The sequence below is a fragment of the Amaranthus tricolor genome, chromosome 5 (genome assembly GCF_026212465.1).
Source record: "Amaranthus tricolor cultivar Red isolate AtriRed21 chromosome 5, ASM2621246v1, whole genome shotgun sequence".
Lineage (NCBI taxonomy): Eukaryota > Viridiplantae > Streptophyta > Magnoliopsida > Caryophyllales > Amaranthaceae > Amaranthus > Amaranthus tricolor.
Window position 1 is genome coordinate 23,575,642 of NC_080051.1, and position 13,547 is coordinate 23,589,188.

The 13,547-nt window shown below is 31.4% G+C and overlaps 3 protein-coding genes across 5 annotated transcripts; 1 reads left to right on the top strand and 2 right to left on the bottom strand.

Moving 5' to 3' along the window:
* Window positions 1–2,591, bottom strand: LOC130813589 (uncharacterized). Its single transcript, XM_057679426.1, has 3 exons — window positions 2,494–2,591; window positions 1,326–1,426; window positions 1–563 (listed from the first exon to the last, which is right to left on the bottom strand). Exons 1-3 carry the CDS (start codon window positions 2,589–2,591, stop codon window positions 1–3), a joined length of 762 nt encoding a protein of 253 aa, XP_057535409.1.
* Window positions 2,592–5,081: 2,490 nt separating this feature from the next.
* On the top strand, window positions 5,082–9,170 carry LOC130812750 (mitochondrial import receptor subunit TOM7-1-like). 3 transcript variants are annotated; one of them, XR_009042115.1, is made up of 6 exons: window positions 5,954–6,119; window positions 6,466–6,538; window positions 6,629–6,703; window positions 8,275–8,534; window positions 8,666–8,767; window positions 8,838–9,170. XR_009042115.1 is itself a non-coding variant. In XM_057678327.1 (4 exons), exons 1-4 carry the CDS (start codon window positions 5,181–5,183, stop codon window positions 7,780–7,782), a joined length of 336 nt encoding a protein of 111 aa, XP_057534310.1. In that variant the 5' UTR covers window positions 5,082–5,180; the 3' UTR covers window positions 7,783–7,880. The 3 variants fall into 3 exon arrangements, 2 of the variants coding, with proteins under 2 accessions (XP_057534310.1, XP_057534311.1); XM_057678327.1 differs by lacking the exons at window positions 5,954–6,119; window positions 8,275–8,534; window positions 8,666–8,767; window positions 8,838–9,170 and adding exons at window positions 5,082–5,328; window positions 7,743–7,880; XM_057678328.1 differs by lacking the exons at window positions 6,466–6,538; window positions 6,629–6,703; window positions 8,275–8,534; window positions 8,666–8,767; window positions 8,838–9,170 and adding an exon at window positions 5,086–5,328 and having other exon boundaries at window positions 5,954–6,247.
* LOC130812749 (U-box domain-containing protein 52-like) lies at window positions 6,639–12,774 on the bottom strand. The gene is made up of 11 exons (XM_057678326.1): window positions 12,397–12,774; window positions 11,929–12,047; window positions 11,039–11,157; window positions 10,529–10,797; window positions 10,077–10,134; window positions 9,696–9,960; window positions 9,165–9,278; window positions 8,574–8,918; window positions 7,711–8,472; window positions 7,297–7,363; window positions 6,639–6,776 (listed from the first exon to the last, which is right to left on the bottom strand). Exons 1-11 carry the CDS (start codon window positions 12,569–12,571, stop codon window positions 6,724–6,726), a joined length of 2,346 nt encoding a protein of 781 aa, XP_057534309.1. The 5' UTR covers window positions 12,572–12,774; the 3' UTR covers window positions 6,639–6,723.
* Window positions 12,775–13,547: the final 773 nt, after the last annotated feature.

The window sequence follows — 13,547 nt, forward strand, 5'->3', positions numbered from 1 at the left end:
TTATGTCGTTCTTTGCTTCTTAAATTTGGCTGTATTACTTCTTTTAATCTCTCTCAAATTTGACATATGCATTTGCTTGTGATGGTGTTTTCTTCGCTTTTTTCTCCTTCTCATTATCCTTTGCGATTTACCTATCGAATGAACAGAAACTTGATTTTTACTTAACCTTACACTTCTACCATAATTTATAGTTGATCCCAATCTTTTAGAATTACGACACCTACCAACATTTTTTGTTCTCCCCCTTCTAAACCTTTCTCGTGACTTTCTTTTTCTAATAAGACTTGAAGCATGATAATTATTAAGAGCACTTTCATCATCACTTAAAGCTTCAATTGCACTCTTATAACCCAACTCAACATCCGTACTCAAGTGTCCATGCCTTATACGACGTCGTCCGCGGTAAACTCTCTTGGTGTATCTAATCTTATGCCAACAAAAACAACACACATAATCTAATGTCAACCAAAATGTTTCACAAGCAGCCCAACTTGTCTTACATATGATTTTTGTCATACATTGACATATTCCCAACTTATATATCAAGTATACAAAAACTAGACCTGCAATAATCAAGATAAGCTTGATAATCAAGAAAATAATGGTAAAATATTGTAGATAAATTTCTTAATGGTGCCAATTTATAAAAAAATGTTGAAATCATCGAAAATAATTCATTATTTTACACTGCGTTGTAAATAATTTCACTTTTGGATTCATTATTATTATTATTATTATTATTATTATTATTATCGTACTTAATGTATACCGCCCATAGGAAACTATGATCAGAGTATGGGGAGGGAAAGAAGGTGGCAACTCATACCCATAAAGGAGGATGTAGCCAAAGAGTACCTCGATTCGAGAAAGATCCACCTTTGGATTATGTTATCTAATAATTCAACCTTTGCTATGTTTTTGCTCCTAAGTCTGAACATACCTAGTGAACTGAATTACCATAAACCACCATAAACCCACCTCTCCCATCTCACAGCGGTATGTTGAGAACAAATACATATTAAAAATGATATTATTAGAAAATAATCATGTGAGATTATTCATAACGGATGAGCGAAATGTTAAATTACTTTTGACTATGCTATTAAAAAAGTGTTTTAACAATATTTAGACTAATTACCAACTTAAATATGAAGAACAAAAGAAACTTTTTATATGAAAAATCTAATGATTAAAACTAATTGGTTTAATATTATGTTTTACTTATTTAAGCTATTCAAATAATTAGGTGTTTTATTTTTCTTTTATATAAATAAATTTACGAATGAGGGTCGAGAGAGTACGAAAAGAATTGGAGTGGGTCTTACATATATAGGAGAGACAACAAACAAGTAAAAATTTCACCAAATCGGCTATGCAAATATGCCCGATAAAACAAACCACATCCCATATTCCTTCACACACATCCCTACAACAAATCGTATAAACATTTTTAGTACAAGGAAAAGGGGATATATACAACATTGGATCATATATAAGAAAGAATATAGCAATTTTTAATGTAAATAAAAATTTAATATTATATTTGCTTTATAAATATAACTTTATTTATCCTTTTGAATTATTTTACTTTTTATCTTTTCTTAAAAAGTTAAAATTATTATATAAAATATTAGAGTATTTTTTTTCAATTTTCATATTAGATTCTCTTAAAAATTTTAAATAATTAACGATAAAAATATTTTGTTAGTTTTTATTTACAAATATACAATCTTTAAAGTGGTACATATCATTACACAATGATCCATTTTATGTACAAATAATATTTGCCTATATACGTCTTTTTTACTAAGTGCTATTTAATCTTAAGACTTTATCTGAAAAATAAAATACTTACTCTACCTAAATCAAAATCTAATTCTTGCAAAACTTTGAGACATTGTGTAACTCTCATAAAACTCCATATGACTATTTCCAAACAAAACATTAATCTGTTAACAACAATAACTTTCAATAAATAACTTCCTATGTAATAAATCTAATACTTATACAACAATAGTTTCTATTCTTATGTATTTTCAATAACTTTCAATTAACCCTTATGTTTCAATAGTTTCTATTCTGTTGTCTAACTTTCAATTGTTTTTTCCGACTATTACCATCTTATGTTTCTATTTTTGCCTATATACACAACAATAACTTCCTTTTATATGTATCAATTAACCCTTTTTCAATAAATAAAAAAGACCTCTTATAAAAAAAACATAATTATTAATCTGTGTAAAATTTGGATTGATATACTTGTTTCATCTTTTAATACTAATATTTCACTAGAATATTAGTTTTTAAAGATAAATACTGCAATTAGTAAAATGTAGAATTAATTTAATATAAATTATATGGAGGAAATAACTATAAAAAAATTTAATATTCATGATAATTCATCATACTCTTTTTTTAAATAATAATTCATCATACTTAATAACATAAAAATAGCCATAATGTAAATAAAAAAAAAAAAAAAAAAAACCTTACTCGCATGATCGACCAAAAATAGATTTAAACGGTGCTGCAATAATGCCTCCAATTACAGAACCAACATCATTTATGAATTTGCTTGTGGAAGACCCCATTTTATTTTCTTTATAATCACTTTCACATCACACTCCTTAAATTACATTTCATACCTTTTTTTAATTTACTAATTTCCTTTAAAAAATTCTAAAAGCAATTTCCAAACCACTAAACCACTTTTTATTATAAGATGATAAGCAACCATTAAACCACTTTTTCAAAAAATATTATAAACTTACGATAATAACCACCTTTTTATTCTATTTTAAGAGAGTAACCACCTTTCTTTTCAAAAATAATAAATGAATATGAAAATGAAATCTGAAAATTGCGAGTCATTTGCCTAATTAGTGTTGGAAAAAAAAAATTCTCAAATTGTGTTCATTAAGAAAAAAAATTAATTAAATCTATTTGATTGTGGTATGGGAAGTTCCAAACCTATTAATTCTCTCTCAAGTAAAACTAAACTAAGACTAAATTAATTCCAATTCCAATAACAAACCTATTAATTTTCTCAAATCCCTAAACTAAACATCTATAAGACTGACGACAGAGGAGTTGAAGAGATCAACGATAACCACCATCCACACCAACCGCCGACTTCCCACCACAACCATTAACTTTTTTTTTAACTTGAGGTATATATGCATTACAATATTCAATGTATTATTTTTTATATTAAAAACTCACCCCATTCTCTATGATAGATCACAAGGATGATGTTAACAACAGATCACAAGGATACGCCATCTTCGACAAACATCTCTATTAATTTGACTTTTGGACTTGATAGAGATTTTTGGTTGTATATTGAAGTTTTTTTTTTATATTTTACTGTAAGACTTGTGGGATTTTTTAAATTTATTTTACACTACATTTACTTGACAAAATAATTTTATCTTCTTGCAGGTTTGGAATTACCAAACCAAAAAAAATGTAGCTTAGTATAATTATTTTATTATATGAACACCATTTTGAGAATTAAGTTTTAAAGAACACCAAAAATAAAATTTTTTTATATTTCAACCCCAATTAGGCAAATCACTCAAAGATTGCTTCAAGTTTAGAAATTGTGTCTTTAAGGACATTGACAATGTGAGATAGTCTTAAATTGGGTTGCATCCTACATAGTCCAACTAAATTAAACTAAACATTGACTTTCGTACTTAAAATATTCATTTTTATAATTATTTGATGTTTAACATATTATTTTAAATATTAAAATTAAAATTCAAAATATAAATTAAACTAAACATTCACTTTTTATTTAATGTTCAACATATCATTTTAAATATTAAAATTATAATTCTAAATATCATAATACTCATCGTAAAGACTTGTTATCAGACAAAGTATAAGTTTTCATTTAAAAAGATCTTATTGACTGTGAGAAAATTTTTAAATGGACTAAATAATCTAACTAAACTAATTAAAAACTTTCAATTGTATAATTATCAATCAAGACGGCCGTATACATGCGACCATTTACAAGCCTAGTCGACAACCTAATATTTTTTTCCCAAAAATAATTTTTCGATTGTCGTTTAAAATTTAAAATGAAAATTGTAGACCGTGAAAAAGACATTTTAAGTTATAGAATTGATAATTTTAAACTTTTAACGTATATAGTGGATATTTTAAGTCTTGGAGTACTAATTTTAACAATTGGTGAAAAAAACTTAAGACTTGATTTAGCTTGGAGTGTGGATTTATAACCTTAAAATAAAAATTTTAAGCCTTCGAATTTGAATTGATTTTTTAAGTCTTGGAGTGAGTGTTTTTAAGGGTTAAAGTATGTATTAGAAAATAAAGTTAAATCGAGCTGAAAAATTAAATATTGAAGTAGGAATTTTAAGTGTTATATATGACATTTTAAGTTTTAAAATATGTATTTTAATTTAAACCTTGGATTTCGTCAGTATATCGCATGAGTGGGACAACCACATACAAAAAATTATGTATACTTAATATACTCAACTTTTAAAATTTAGGCTTTTTATGAATTTATTTCATTATAATGAAGTCTCATATGATTTGCTCCTTAAAAAAGGAAAAACTGAAAGAAATAAGCTAATTATTAAAAAATTTCTCAAAAATAAGCTTTGAAAAAATTATAATTTAAAAAATGAGCGTCTTCATGTAATAGCTGAGATTAGGTATGTTCGCTGTTACTAAAATAAAAAAAAGAAAATTGTCAAAAAAGTCAAATTTTTTTGTTTGTTGTTATTAACAGTGAACAAGAGGGAGACAATGTCATAGCGTTAGAAGGGACAAAAAAATTTAAAAACACTTTGGCGAACAAACTTTATTTTAATTTTTTTGTCCTTTCTCACAATATAACATTATCTCCCTTTTGTTCGCTATTGATTAACTTTAAGCTCAGATATAAACACACTTAATTTAGGATTTAAAATCTGCTTATTTTTGGAAATTTTTTTTTATAATAACCTTATTCTTTTCATTTTTCTCTCAAAAAAGGTTTGCATTAAAAGCCCAAAGAATACGGTCCACAAAAAGGAGGACCCTGTACCAACAAATATCCTGATTTATTATCACAATTCACAAATATATAATGCGTAAAAAATAAGTAAACGGGGTTTATCAGATTAGGGTTTATACAATCGGTGATCAGATCTCGAAGAGAAAAAATGGCGATAAGAGGAAAAGGGAGAAAAGTGCACGAAGAAGAAGACGAATCGAAGATATACAAGAGTGTGAAAGAATGGACTAATTGGAGTCTGAAGAAAGGAAAAGTGATGGTTCACTTTGGTTTAATTCCTTTGATTATCTACATCGGCATGAATTCTGAGCCTAAGCCTTCTCTTTCTCAGCTTCTTTCTCCTTTTTAATCTTCATGTATCTTACTTTTAATTAATACAATAGTATTGTTCTTAGTGGAATCTTGTGATGTGATGTCGCCATGTCGGTTTCTTGATGTTAATGAATGGGTGAGTTTTATTGTTGATATCTAATTGTTGATGCTTGTGTTGATCTTTGGTAATTTTGATTGTTATGTTTTGGTTGAATCTTTTCCAATCTCTGTGTTGTTCATTGATAGTAGAGTATTGTTCAGGTTTCCAAATACTCTGCGGATCTTTCAGTATTCTGATTTGATTTAATTTGATGGAGTTTCTGGATTAGATCGTAATTTGAAAACACCAACCTTTACGTATTTCATAAAACAAAGTTGTACATTCAAATCATAAAGCCTAGTTAGGGTTTGGTTGAAACTATTCTAATTTATGTGTAGTTCTTCCATAGTACGGTGTCGTTTAAATGTGCTCAAATAATCATACATTGAAATGTGGTAGACTATAGATTAGAGGGAAAAAATGAATTTAAATCCTGGCAAAGCATCTTTTGGAATCATCTTAGTAGTGATCGACTCTACAAATCCTCCATAATGGTCTACTCTTAGCAGGATCTGGCAGGCTGTTCCTTACCCCATATTGCAAAAATGGATGTTTTGTTATAATCAAAACTGCTACGCATGCAACAAGTTCTTCACAGATTTGTTCTTACTTCGCCCTAAAAATGTTCAAACGGCGCTGATTGCAGCTCTCCATTTAAGGAACCCATATTTACTTGTGAGTCATGACCCTAAATTTTGAAGTTTAAATATAAAATTACTTCGACAAAGTTGTGGTGGATCACTTTGTAATAGATGTTGATAAATAATGTGCAAGAATCCCAAAAAGCAATACTTTTTATCTTTGACGAATTATGCAAATACACATTTCTTGTTCCGTTACCATTGCTGAATTTAAAATCAAACGTAATAATCTTAATGAGACAGGTCTTCCATCATAAATATCATCATCACTTGATATCGTTATATCAGTTTTATGGTATTCTACATAGTACATGATAGAAATGTTAACATCTTAATAACTAACCTACATCATTTATCCCTATACCTTGTTACATGTTCAGATTTCGGCCCATCACTTGGAAGCTATAATAAGTTCTCTAATAACCTACGAGCTCATATGCTATTGTTTTTGAGGTAAAAAGTTATGTTTAGGTCTTCCCTATTTTTCTTTTTGATTTTGTTGAATCTATGTTTTGTGTATCTTTACCACATGCAAAAATTCAGAGGCTCTTATGTTGGACTCTTCAAGTGCTTCATCAGTAGACCAAATTTGATTACGGGTTGTGCGAAATTATTTGGGTAAGTTGACTATGTGGCCTTCAGAAGTTGCACGTTACTCCAGCTCTTTGATTTGCGTCATTTGATGAAAACACTGCAACAAAACAACATTATATTATTAAGTTTAGTTTTGGATTTTGTTAATTTTTGTTGAGGATATGAAAGAATCTATTTAATTAAAAGTTTAAGTTTATAGTTGAAGATCCAATATAAATTATAATATGATTATGCATTCACTCAAGATAGTCCTTTGCAACAAAAGTGTAAATGCATGCAACACAAGTCTTAAGGCTATGGGATTTGATCCCGTAGCTTCTGCTTCTAATACCAAGTCAATAAACAAACTAAACTAAATACTTAAATTGATAGTTGAATTAATAATATATATTATATATTCTACCAAAGGATGGGTCTAAACCCGTATCTAGCATAAGTTAAACCCGATCAGCTTAGCAAGCTAGGCTTAGTCCCTTCTCCCATAATTGCAAATGACAAAATCAAAACTGAACTTAAGAAGTTAAGAATACAAGACTTAATTTTACCAATTACACCAACCTCTGATGTTAATAACTCTTAAGTATATGTAAAAATAGTGTAATTATTTGATTTTCTACCTCTTGGTGATGGTGAGGATGACAGAGTCTTTGAGCTCCCTGGAGCTGAAAAGTTGGAATCACTTAACTACAAAATAAATTTTGATTTCTTGTAAGAACAATTGTAAACATCATAATCATAGGGATAAAAATTCAAACACTTTACTAACAACATGCCCTCGCACACGAGAATACTTTAGATTAGAAGTGTGGATTCATAAACCCTCTCATACCTTGCTTTTAATATTCCACTTGAAACGAGAGGTGAATGAGATTCGAACCCTTGATCTCTTGTCATGTTGACTTCTGAAGAATCCAACTCAATCAAAAGCTTAAGCTCTTGGTTGAGTTGGTTTCTTGGCAGATTTTAAAAATGTAGGATATGAATATCAAATCATAAGCTAATTACAAAGGAAAAAACTTCTAGCAACTGACCTGTGACATAGATGTCTGACTGTGATTAGCAGAAGAATAAGCTGGTCCAGCAAAAAACACAAAAGGCTGTGATCTTTCATCAGCAAAGTCTCTCAATTTTTCGAGCTCAGGCAACACATCATTCCCAAGTTCTGGTCGATCTTTACGTCTCAACTCAGCGCAACGTATAGCTATCTTAGCCATTACTAAGGCTTGTTCCATAGGCCAATCAAGCACTGATTTATCCAAAATGTCAGCAAATTTATCTTTCTCAATAGAATCTTCAACTTGGTGAGCCAAACCCATCGGTTGTTTAGCAGTTAACAATTGTAAAAGCACAATCCCAAATGAATAAACATCAGACTTAACACCAAGCATACCAGTTTGTTGATACTCTGGATCAATATAACAGAAAGTCCCTGCAGCTGATGTTATACAATATTGTGTTATATGATCTGCAACTGAAGGTGGAACAAGCTTAGCTAATCCAACATCACCAATCTTAGCTACGAAATATCTGTCGAGAAGTATATTCCCGGGTTTAAGGTCTCGATGAACTAACGGTTCGGGTTTTGTTTGATGCAGGAAGTTCAGCCCTGTTGCGATATCAGCTGCAATTCGGAACCTAACTTGCCAAGAAAGAGGTGGGGTTTTTCCTCTACGAAATAAACAATCATCTAAACTACCGTTGGCCATGTATTCGTAAACTATGCACCCGTATTCTGGGCATGCACCTAGAAGTAGAACCATGTTGGGATGCCTGATGCAACTTAGTACTTCTACCTGCAATAAGTTAAAGAAAATTTGATGGTCTACATTTGGATTTCAAGTAATCATTTTAGTAGGTACTCTTACTCTGCTTATATTATAAATAATCTTAGTACCTCTTGTTGGAACTGCGTTCTACCTTGAGCGGCATCTGGACGTAGAACTTTAACTGCAACTCTTGTATGATCAAGGTAACACTTAAACACAGGTCCATATCCTCCTTCTCCTATTTTCAGAGATTTAGAGAACCTATCTGTAGCTGTTTCAATCTCTTCAATGGAGTACTTCCTGTACATACCACCATGGGATGGTGCGTACTCTGACTTTGCTTCGTTTTTTTTCCTGGCTTCTTCCTGATCCGCTTTCTGTCTCTCTGCTAGCGCCATTGCTATTTCATCAGGACTTGCTGTTTCTTCCAGTTTCTTGTCCTCTTCTAGTCTCCTTCTGTGAAGCTCCATTGCCTAAAACAATCAAATAGAAGCAATGTCAATTATAATTGTACAACATGACCTCGAGATCTCTTTGGTCTAGAACTGTTGATGCAACATGCCCTCTTCATACACGGTTCCAAACATTGCACTTAAAATAAGAGTTGGATAAGATTTAAACCCGTGACCATTCTGTAACATTAACTTCTGTAACTATGTCAAAGAACCAACTCAACCAAAAGTTTAAGCTGATGATTGGGGTATAAGTGTGAAACATACTTGTTGTCTTTCTCTTTCTTTAGAAACAACTGCTTCTTTGCAGGCTTCACTGTACATCTCCATTGTTTGCCGTAGCTCTAGCCTAAGCCTTCGGATCTCAGCTTCTGTGTCTTCCTGTTTTCATTTAAAAGGACCTCGTGTTATTTCATATCTTCGTTACAAGAGTTACAGAAAACTAGTGTATAGTATAATCAAGATACGTAAAACTAGATATACCGATAAAAGTATATAACATATCAGGAACTTCAACTTAAGTTGATGATTGTAGCTCTAGGATATGGTATATGCTTCATCAAGCTCTTCATACGAGAACCCTTTAGACTAAAAGTGCGTATGTAACACATGGTTGTACCGTTATAGTAAGTTAGATACTTAATCAGTTACATAAGGGTATTGACCACATCAGTATTCATTGCTAGCAGTTTCTTGGAGCCTAATTTCTACCATTGATTTTCATTGGTTGTCGAATGTTCACAAGCTTTAAGAGACGGAATAAGTATATGATAGCAATTGTAATCATATGATACTTACACTATGCGCTGAAGAAGCTGAAGTGAGTCCACTTTCTTGTGACACAAATGAAAATTCGGGTCTATCATGCATCTTTTGTCCAAAACGAACTGATCCAAAACTGTGATCTGAACTGGTCGAAAGTCTTGGGGTTCTCATTGGATCCATGAAGTCATACTGTACTGAAAGGCGATCAACACTAGTCCGATCAGAGCTGACAAAGGATATATCTGTATCACATTCTAGGAAATCGCTACACATAAGCCGTTCATGTATCCTATCAGGCCTGATACAAAATCCACCAAGCATGAACATTAACCATGGAATGTATGATTAACAATTCATAGATGATACATTCTTTACTAGTTACATAGAACAAGCTTTCCTTGCTCATGGAAGTACCTGAGATTCTCCCTGTCATCTGTTGATTGTGTGGATGATGAGTATGATGGTCTTTCCCCTGCTTGCACATAACCCAAATATAATCATTTTGACAAGAAGCAACAATGGTGATTAGAAGTATAGAGTCATCATCATACTCAGTGTATTCCGCTCGTATAGGAATTATGAGCAGGGTTTGAGGAGGGAAGGAAACAACCCATACCCATAAACCTCCTCATACATGGTGCTGAACATTCCATTTGAGATGAGGGGTGAACAAGATGCGTAACCATGAGTTTATTATTGTCACATTAGGGATATTGAAGTACAAAAGACGTAAGATAATCTCTTAATGTGACAGAGTATATAACCATATGTTCAACCAAATGCTTAAGTTGATGGTGAATGAGATTTTAAACCGTGATCTTGTTGTCACATTAATGAATATAGAACTAGAGGGGAAGAAAAAAAACCTCGTATGCTGAGACTACGTCTAGGGGGTGTTGTGACAGGCGTGGTGACAGTAGGTGTGGCGAGTACAGGCGTTGTTGCACGAGGTGTGGAAGGGTCTGTTTTATCTTTGGAACAACTTTCTAAGTAGGACTGAAGAGGGGAAGTATGTGGAACAGGTCTTGAAGCATTACGTACACTTGAAATCTTTGTCTTTGAGATAACATATACATTGCAAAAATCAGGTGCTCCTCTTGACACCATAGTTGGTATATCTGATAGCTTGAATTTCCTGTCTCATCATAAATAATAATATTTTGCACTTTTCAATCTGATAGAATATATATTATAATAATATAATGATTTATTTATTAATATAAATAACTGTTAAAGTATATAATATATCCTAAGGAGTAGAGTCTCAATCATCAGCTTAAGTTTTTAGTTGAGTTGGTTTCTTTACATGGTATCAGAAGCCAGCGTGTTGAACCCTCTAGTCAAGTTTATATGTACTCAATGTATATATATCATACCTGATAAATCCACCCTTTGATGCACCAAGAACCAAATTTTCAATTGCAGCGTAGTTGGCGTATTCTATAAGAGCTCTGCCTACGTCGCTATCTTTGAGTGTGACATCTATGCAACGTATCTGATTAAAACACAAACCAAGCATATTATGTATCATTTAATGGTCGAAACCCTTATTTTTAGATGGTAGTAGAACACATTATACATGTTTATGATCTCCCATATATGCATTAAGTACGAAATTAAAGCACATAATTATACTTGTATTACTGTAATGATTGTTTGATCGTTGATATATTAAATAAAGAAAAAAGTTATGAAAATTTAACAGAGTTTAGATGAGAAAATCATTTGATAGATTTTATGAATCAGGATCATGCTTGTTGACTCTAATAACTTCATTTACTTCACGAAATTTACATCTATCACAAGTTCACAACTTGGACGAAGTCATATCTATTGGAAATCACATGTGAGATAAGATCTCATATCGATAAAATATTGGGTTGTAAACTTGCATATATATTAGATGGGCTAATCTTCTGACTACCATATGGTTTTAGGAACAATGAACCTCACCAAATGTATGTTTAAGTCAATGCTCTTGACTCGCAGATTTGTGGGCCCGAGGCTATGGGTGTCCCGTGTCCACACGAGTGGGCTACGGTGACATTAAGTAACGAATTATCACGGCCTAATAGTATCTTGCAATAATGAAAATCTTGTAAAGTAAAAGGCATGAAGTATTTAGCGATAAAAGCTTCATTAGTATGCAAATGACAAACATATTTCACGAAAACTACCACAAACTATTCTCGTCACCATCACTTATGATCGAGTAGTCACGGTTTAAATATCAAAGAATTGCAATAATAAAAACTTAAATACTTACATCCTTGCGAATACAAAAGCAGCGGAATGTACGAAACAAATCCTTTGTTTGTTGGTCAACATGCTGTGAATTTGGTGATGAGGCGGGGCTTGACGTCGATATAATGGCAGAACTTCCCGCTGCAAACAATGATAATAAAGTCAAAATCTTAATCCTAATAAAATGATCTAATAATAACAGTATTTATGTTCACAATTGTATTAGTTCATTTTGAAACTAAATATGAGAAAATTGAAAAACGCATTATTTTCTTCAAATAAAATAATTTAATTCTCGTTGCCTTTTTCTAGCCCCTTCCTCCGGCCTATATTGTACTAAAAAAGTAAAAATATCAATAAGATTTTGTAGCATATATCACTTTTTCTCGATAAAATTCAGAATTTGATTTTCGTTGCTCCTCCCCCAGCGACCCTTTTCCTCAGCCTAATTTTTACTACTTGAAAAAAAAGAGGGTGCAAAAGATGGAACCTGCAAAAGATGAGCCATTAGAGACATGAATAAGGACGACAGGACGACCTTTACCAAGAAGGTGATCAATGGCCCATCTAATTGCATATTGACTACTTTTGTCTTTGTCAATTGCAACCGCCACAAGACCATGATCTTCTCCTTTCTTTATTGCATTCCCTTTCGATCCCCACATTCTTTTTTATCAATTTTCTTCAATATCTCAACCGTTTACATTTATGCATGACTCCATAAAATTTCTTTGTTTTTTTCCTTATTGTTTCTACAGTTTTTCTCAAGAACTAATTAATTAATGATGGCCTCAGAAAATCTGCTCTCTTACATTTTTTATTTTTTTTGTTTTGTGCATTCTTTTCTCCCACCCTTATCTGTACTTGTTATTTTTAGCTCACCACTTGAATATACTTTTGAAAACAATATATTTTAGTATTAAATTTTGATTGGATATTTTTTAACACAAATTCTTGTTAGAGATAGAGACCGTCTCTAATTTGGCCGACTCATTATATTTTTTGAAATATAATAAATAAACATTAAAAATGATGTAAGTAGGCATTTAAGATGTTGTGAGTAGGCATTAAGAATACGATAAATAGGCATTAAAAATAATGTAAAGGAGTTGAACCTGAAAGACGTCTCTCAATAAGAAACAGTGTCTGTCTTTTTATTTTGATTACATTTTAATAGGGATAAATACAATTTGAAGGATAGAGTTGTGCATTTTAATTAAATATGGTATCTTATTTTTAAGACATACTGTATTACATTAATAAATCTTTAAGATAGAAGATTGCATAAATAAAACAAAAATAAAGCAAATAATTCAATGACTCTTACAAAATAATAAATAGTCTATAAAGCTAACACTTCAGAAAATAAATAAACAAACAAATACACTTACGTACAAACACACTTGAAATCTAATTTTGACGTAAAAACTGTAGTTACCTTTAATCTAGGTCATTGCGACAATGTTCTAGAATTTGAAATTGTCTTATTAATTGTAATGCTATTATTTGATACATTTTCAAACTCACTCCATATGAAGTGACTTAAGTTATAATTTAGTTACCTTTTATCGATGGATTATAAGTAGAGATGGTTATAGGGCGGGTCTGGCCAGACTCGGACCCGGACCCTTTTATTTTTAT

Bases quoted from the DNA above. Each gene is read 5' to 3' on its own strand.
- LOC130813589 (XM_057679426.1), bottom strand. From the start codon at position 2,591: ATGGGGTCTTCCACAAGCAAATTCATAAATGATGTTGGTTCTGTAATT. The intron at 1,427-2,493 runs GTAAGGTTTTTT...GATTTGTTGTAG, and splicing joins ATTTTTGGTCGATCATGCGA to GGATGTGTGTGAAGGAATAT. The intron at 564-1,325 runs GTAAGACCCACT...TGATTATTGCAG, and splicing joins TTGTTGTCTCTCCTATATAT to GTCTAGTTTTTGTATACTTG.
- LOC130812750 (XM_057678327.1), top strand. From the start codon at position 5,181: ATGGCGATAAGAGGAAAAGGGAGAAAAGTGCACGAAGAAGAAGACGAA. The intron at 5,329-6,465 runs GCATGAATTCTG...TTACATGTTCAG, and splicing joins TCCTTTGATTATCTACATCG to ATTTCGGCCCATCACTTGGA. The intron at 6,704-7,742 runs GTAAGTTGACTA...TGTGATTAGCAG, and splicing joins GGTTGTGCGAAATTATTTGG to AAGAATAAGCTGGTCCAGCA.
- LOC130812749 (XM_057678326.1), bottom strand. From the start codon at position 12,571: ATGTGGGGATCGAAAGGGAATGCAATAAAGAAAGGAGAAGATCATGGT. The intron at 12,048-12,396 runs GTTCCATCTTTT...CATTGTTTGCAG, and splicing joins TAATGGCTCATCTTTTGCAG to CGGGAAGTTCTGCCATTATA. The intron at 8,473-8,573 runs GTACTAAGATTA...AACTTATTGCAG, and splicing joins GAACGCAGTTCCAACAAGAG to GTAGAAGTACTAAGTTGCAT.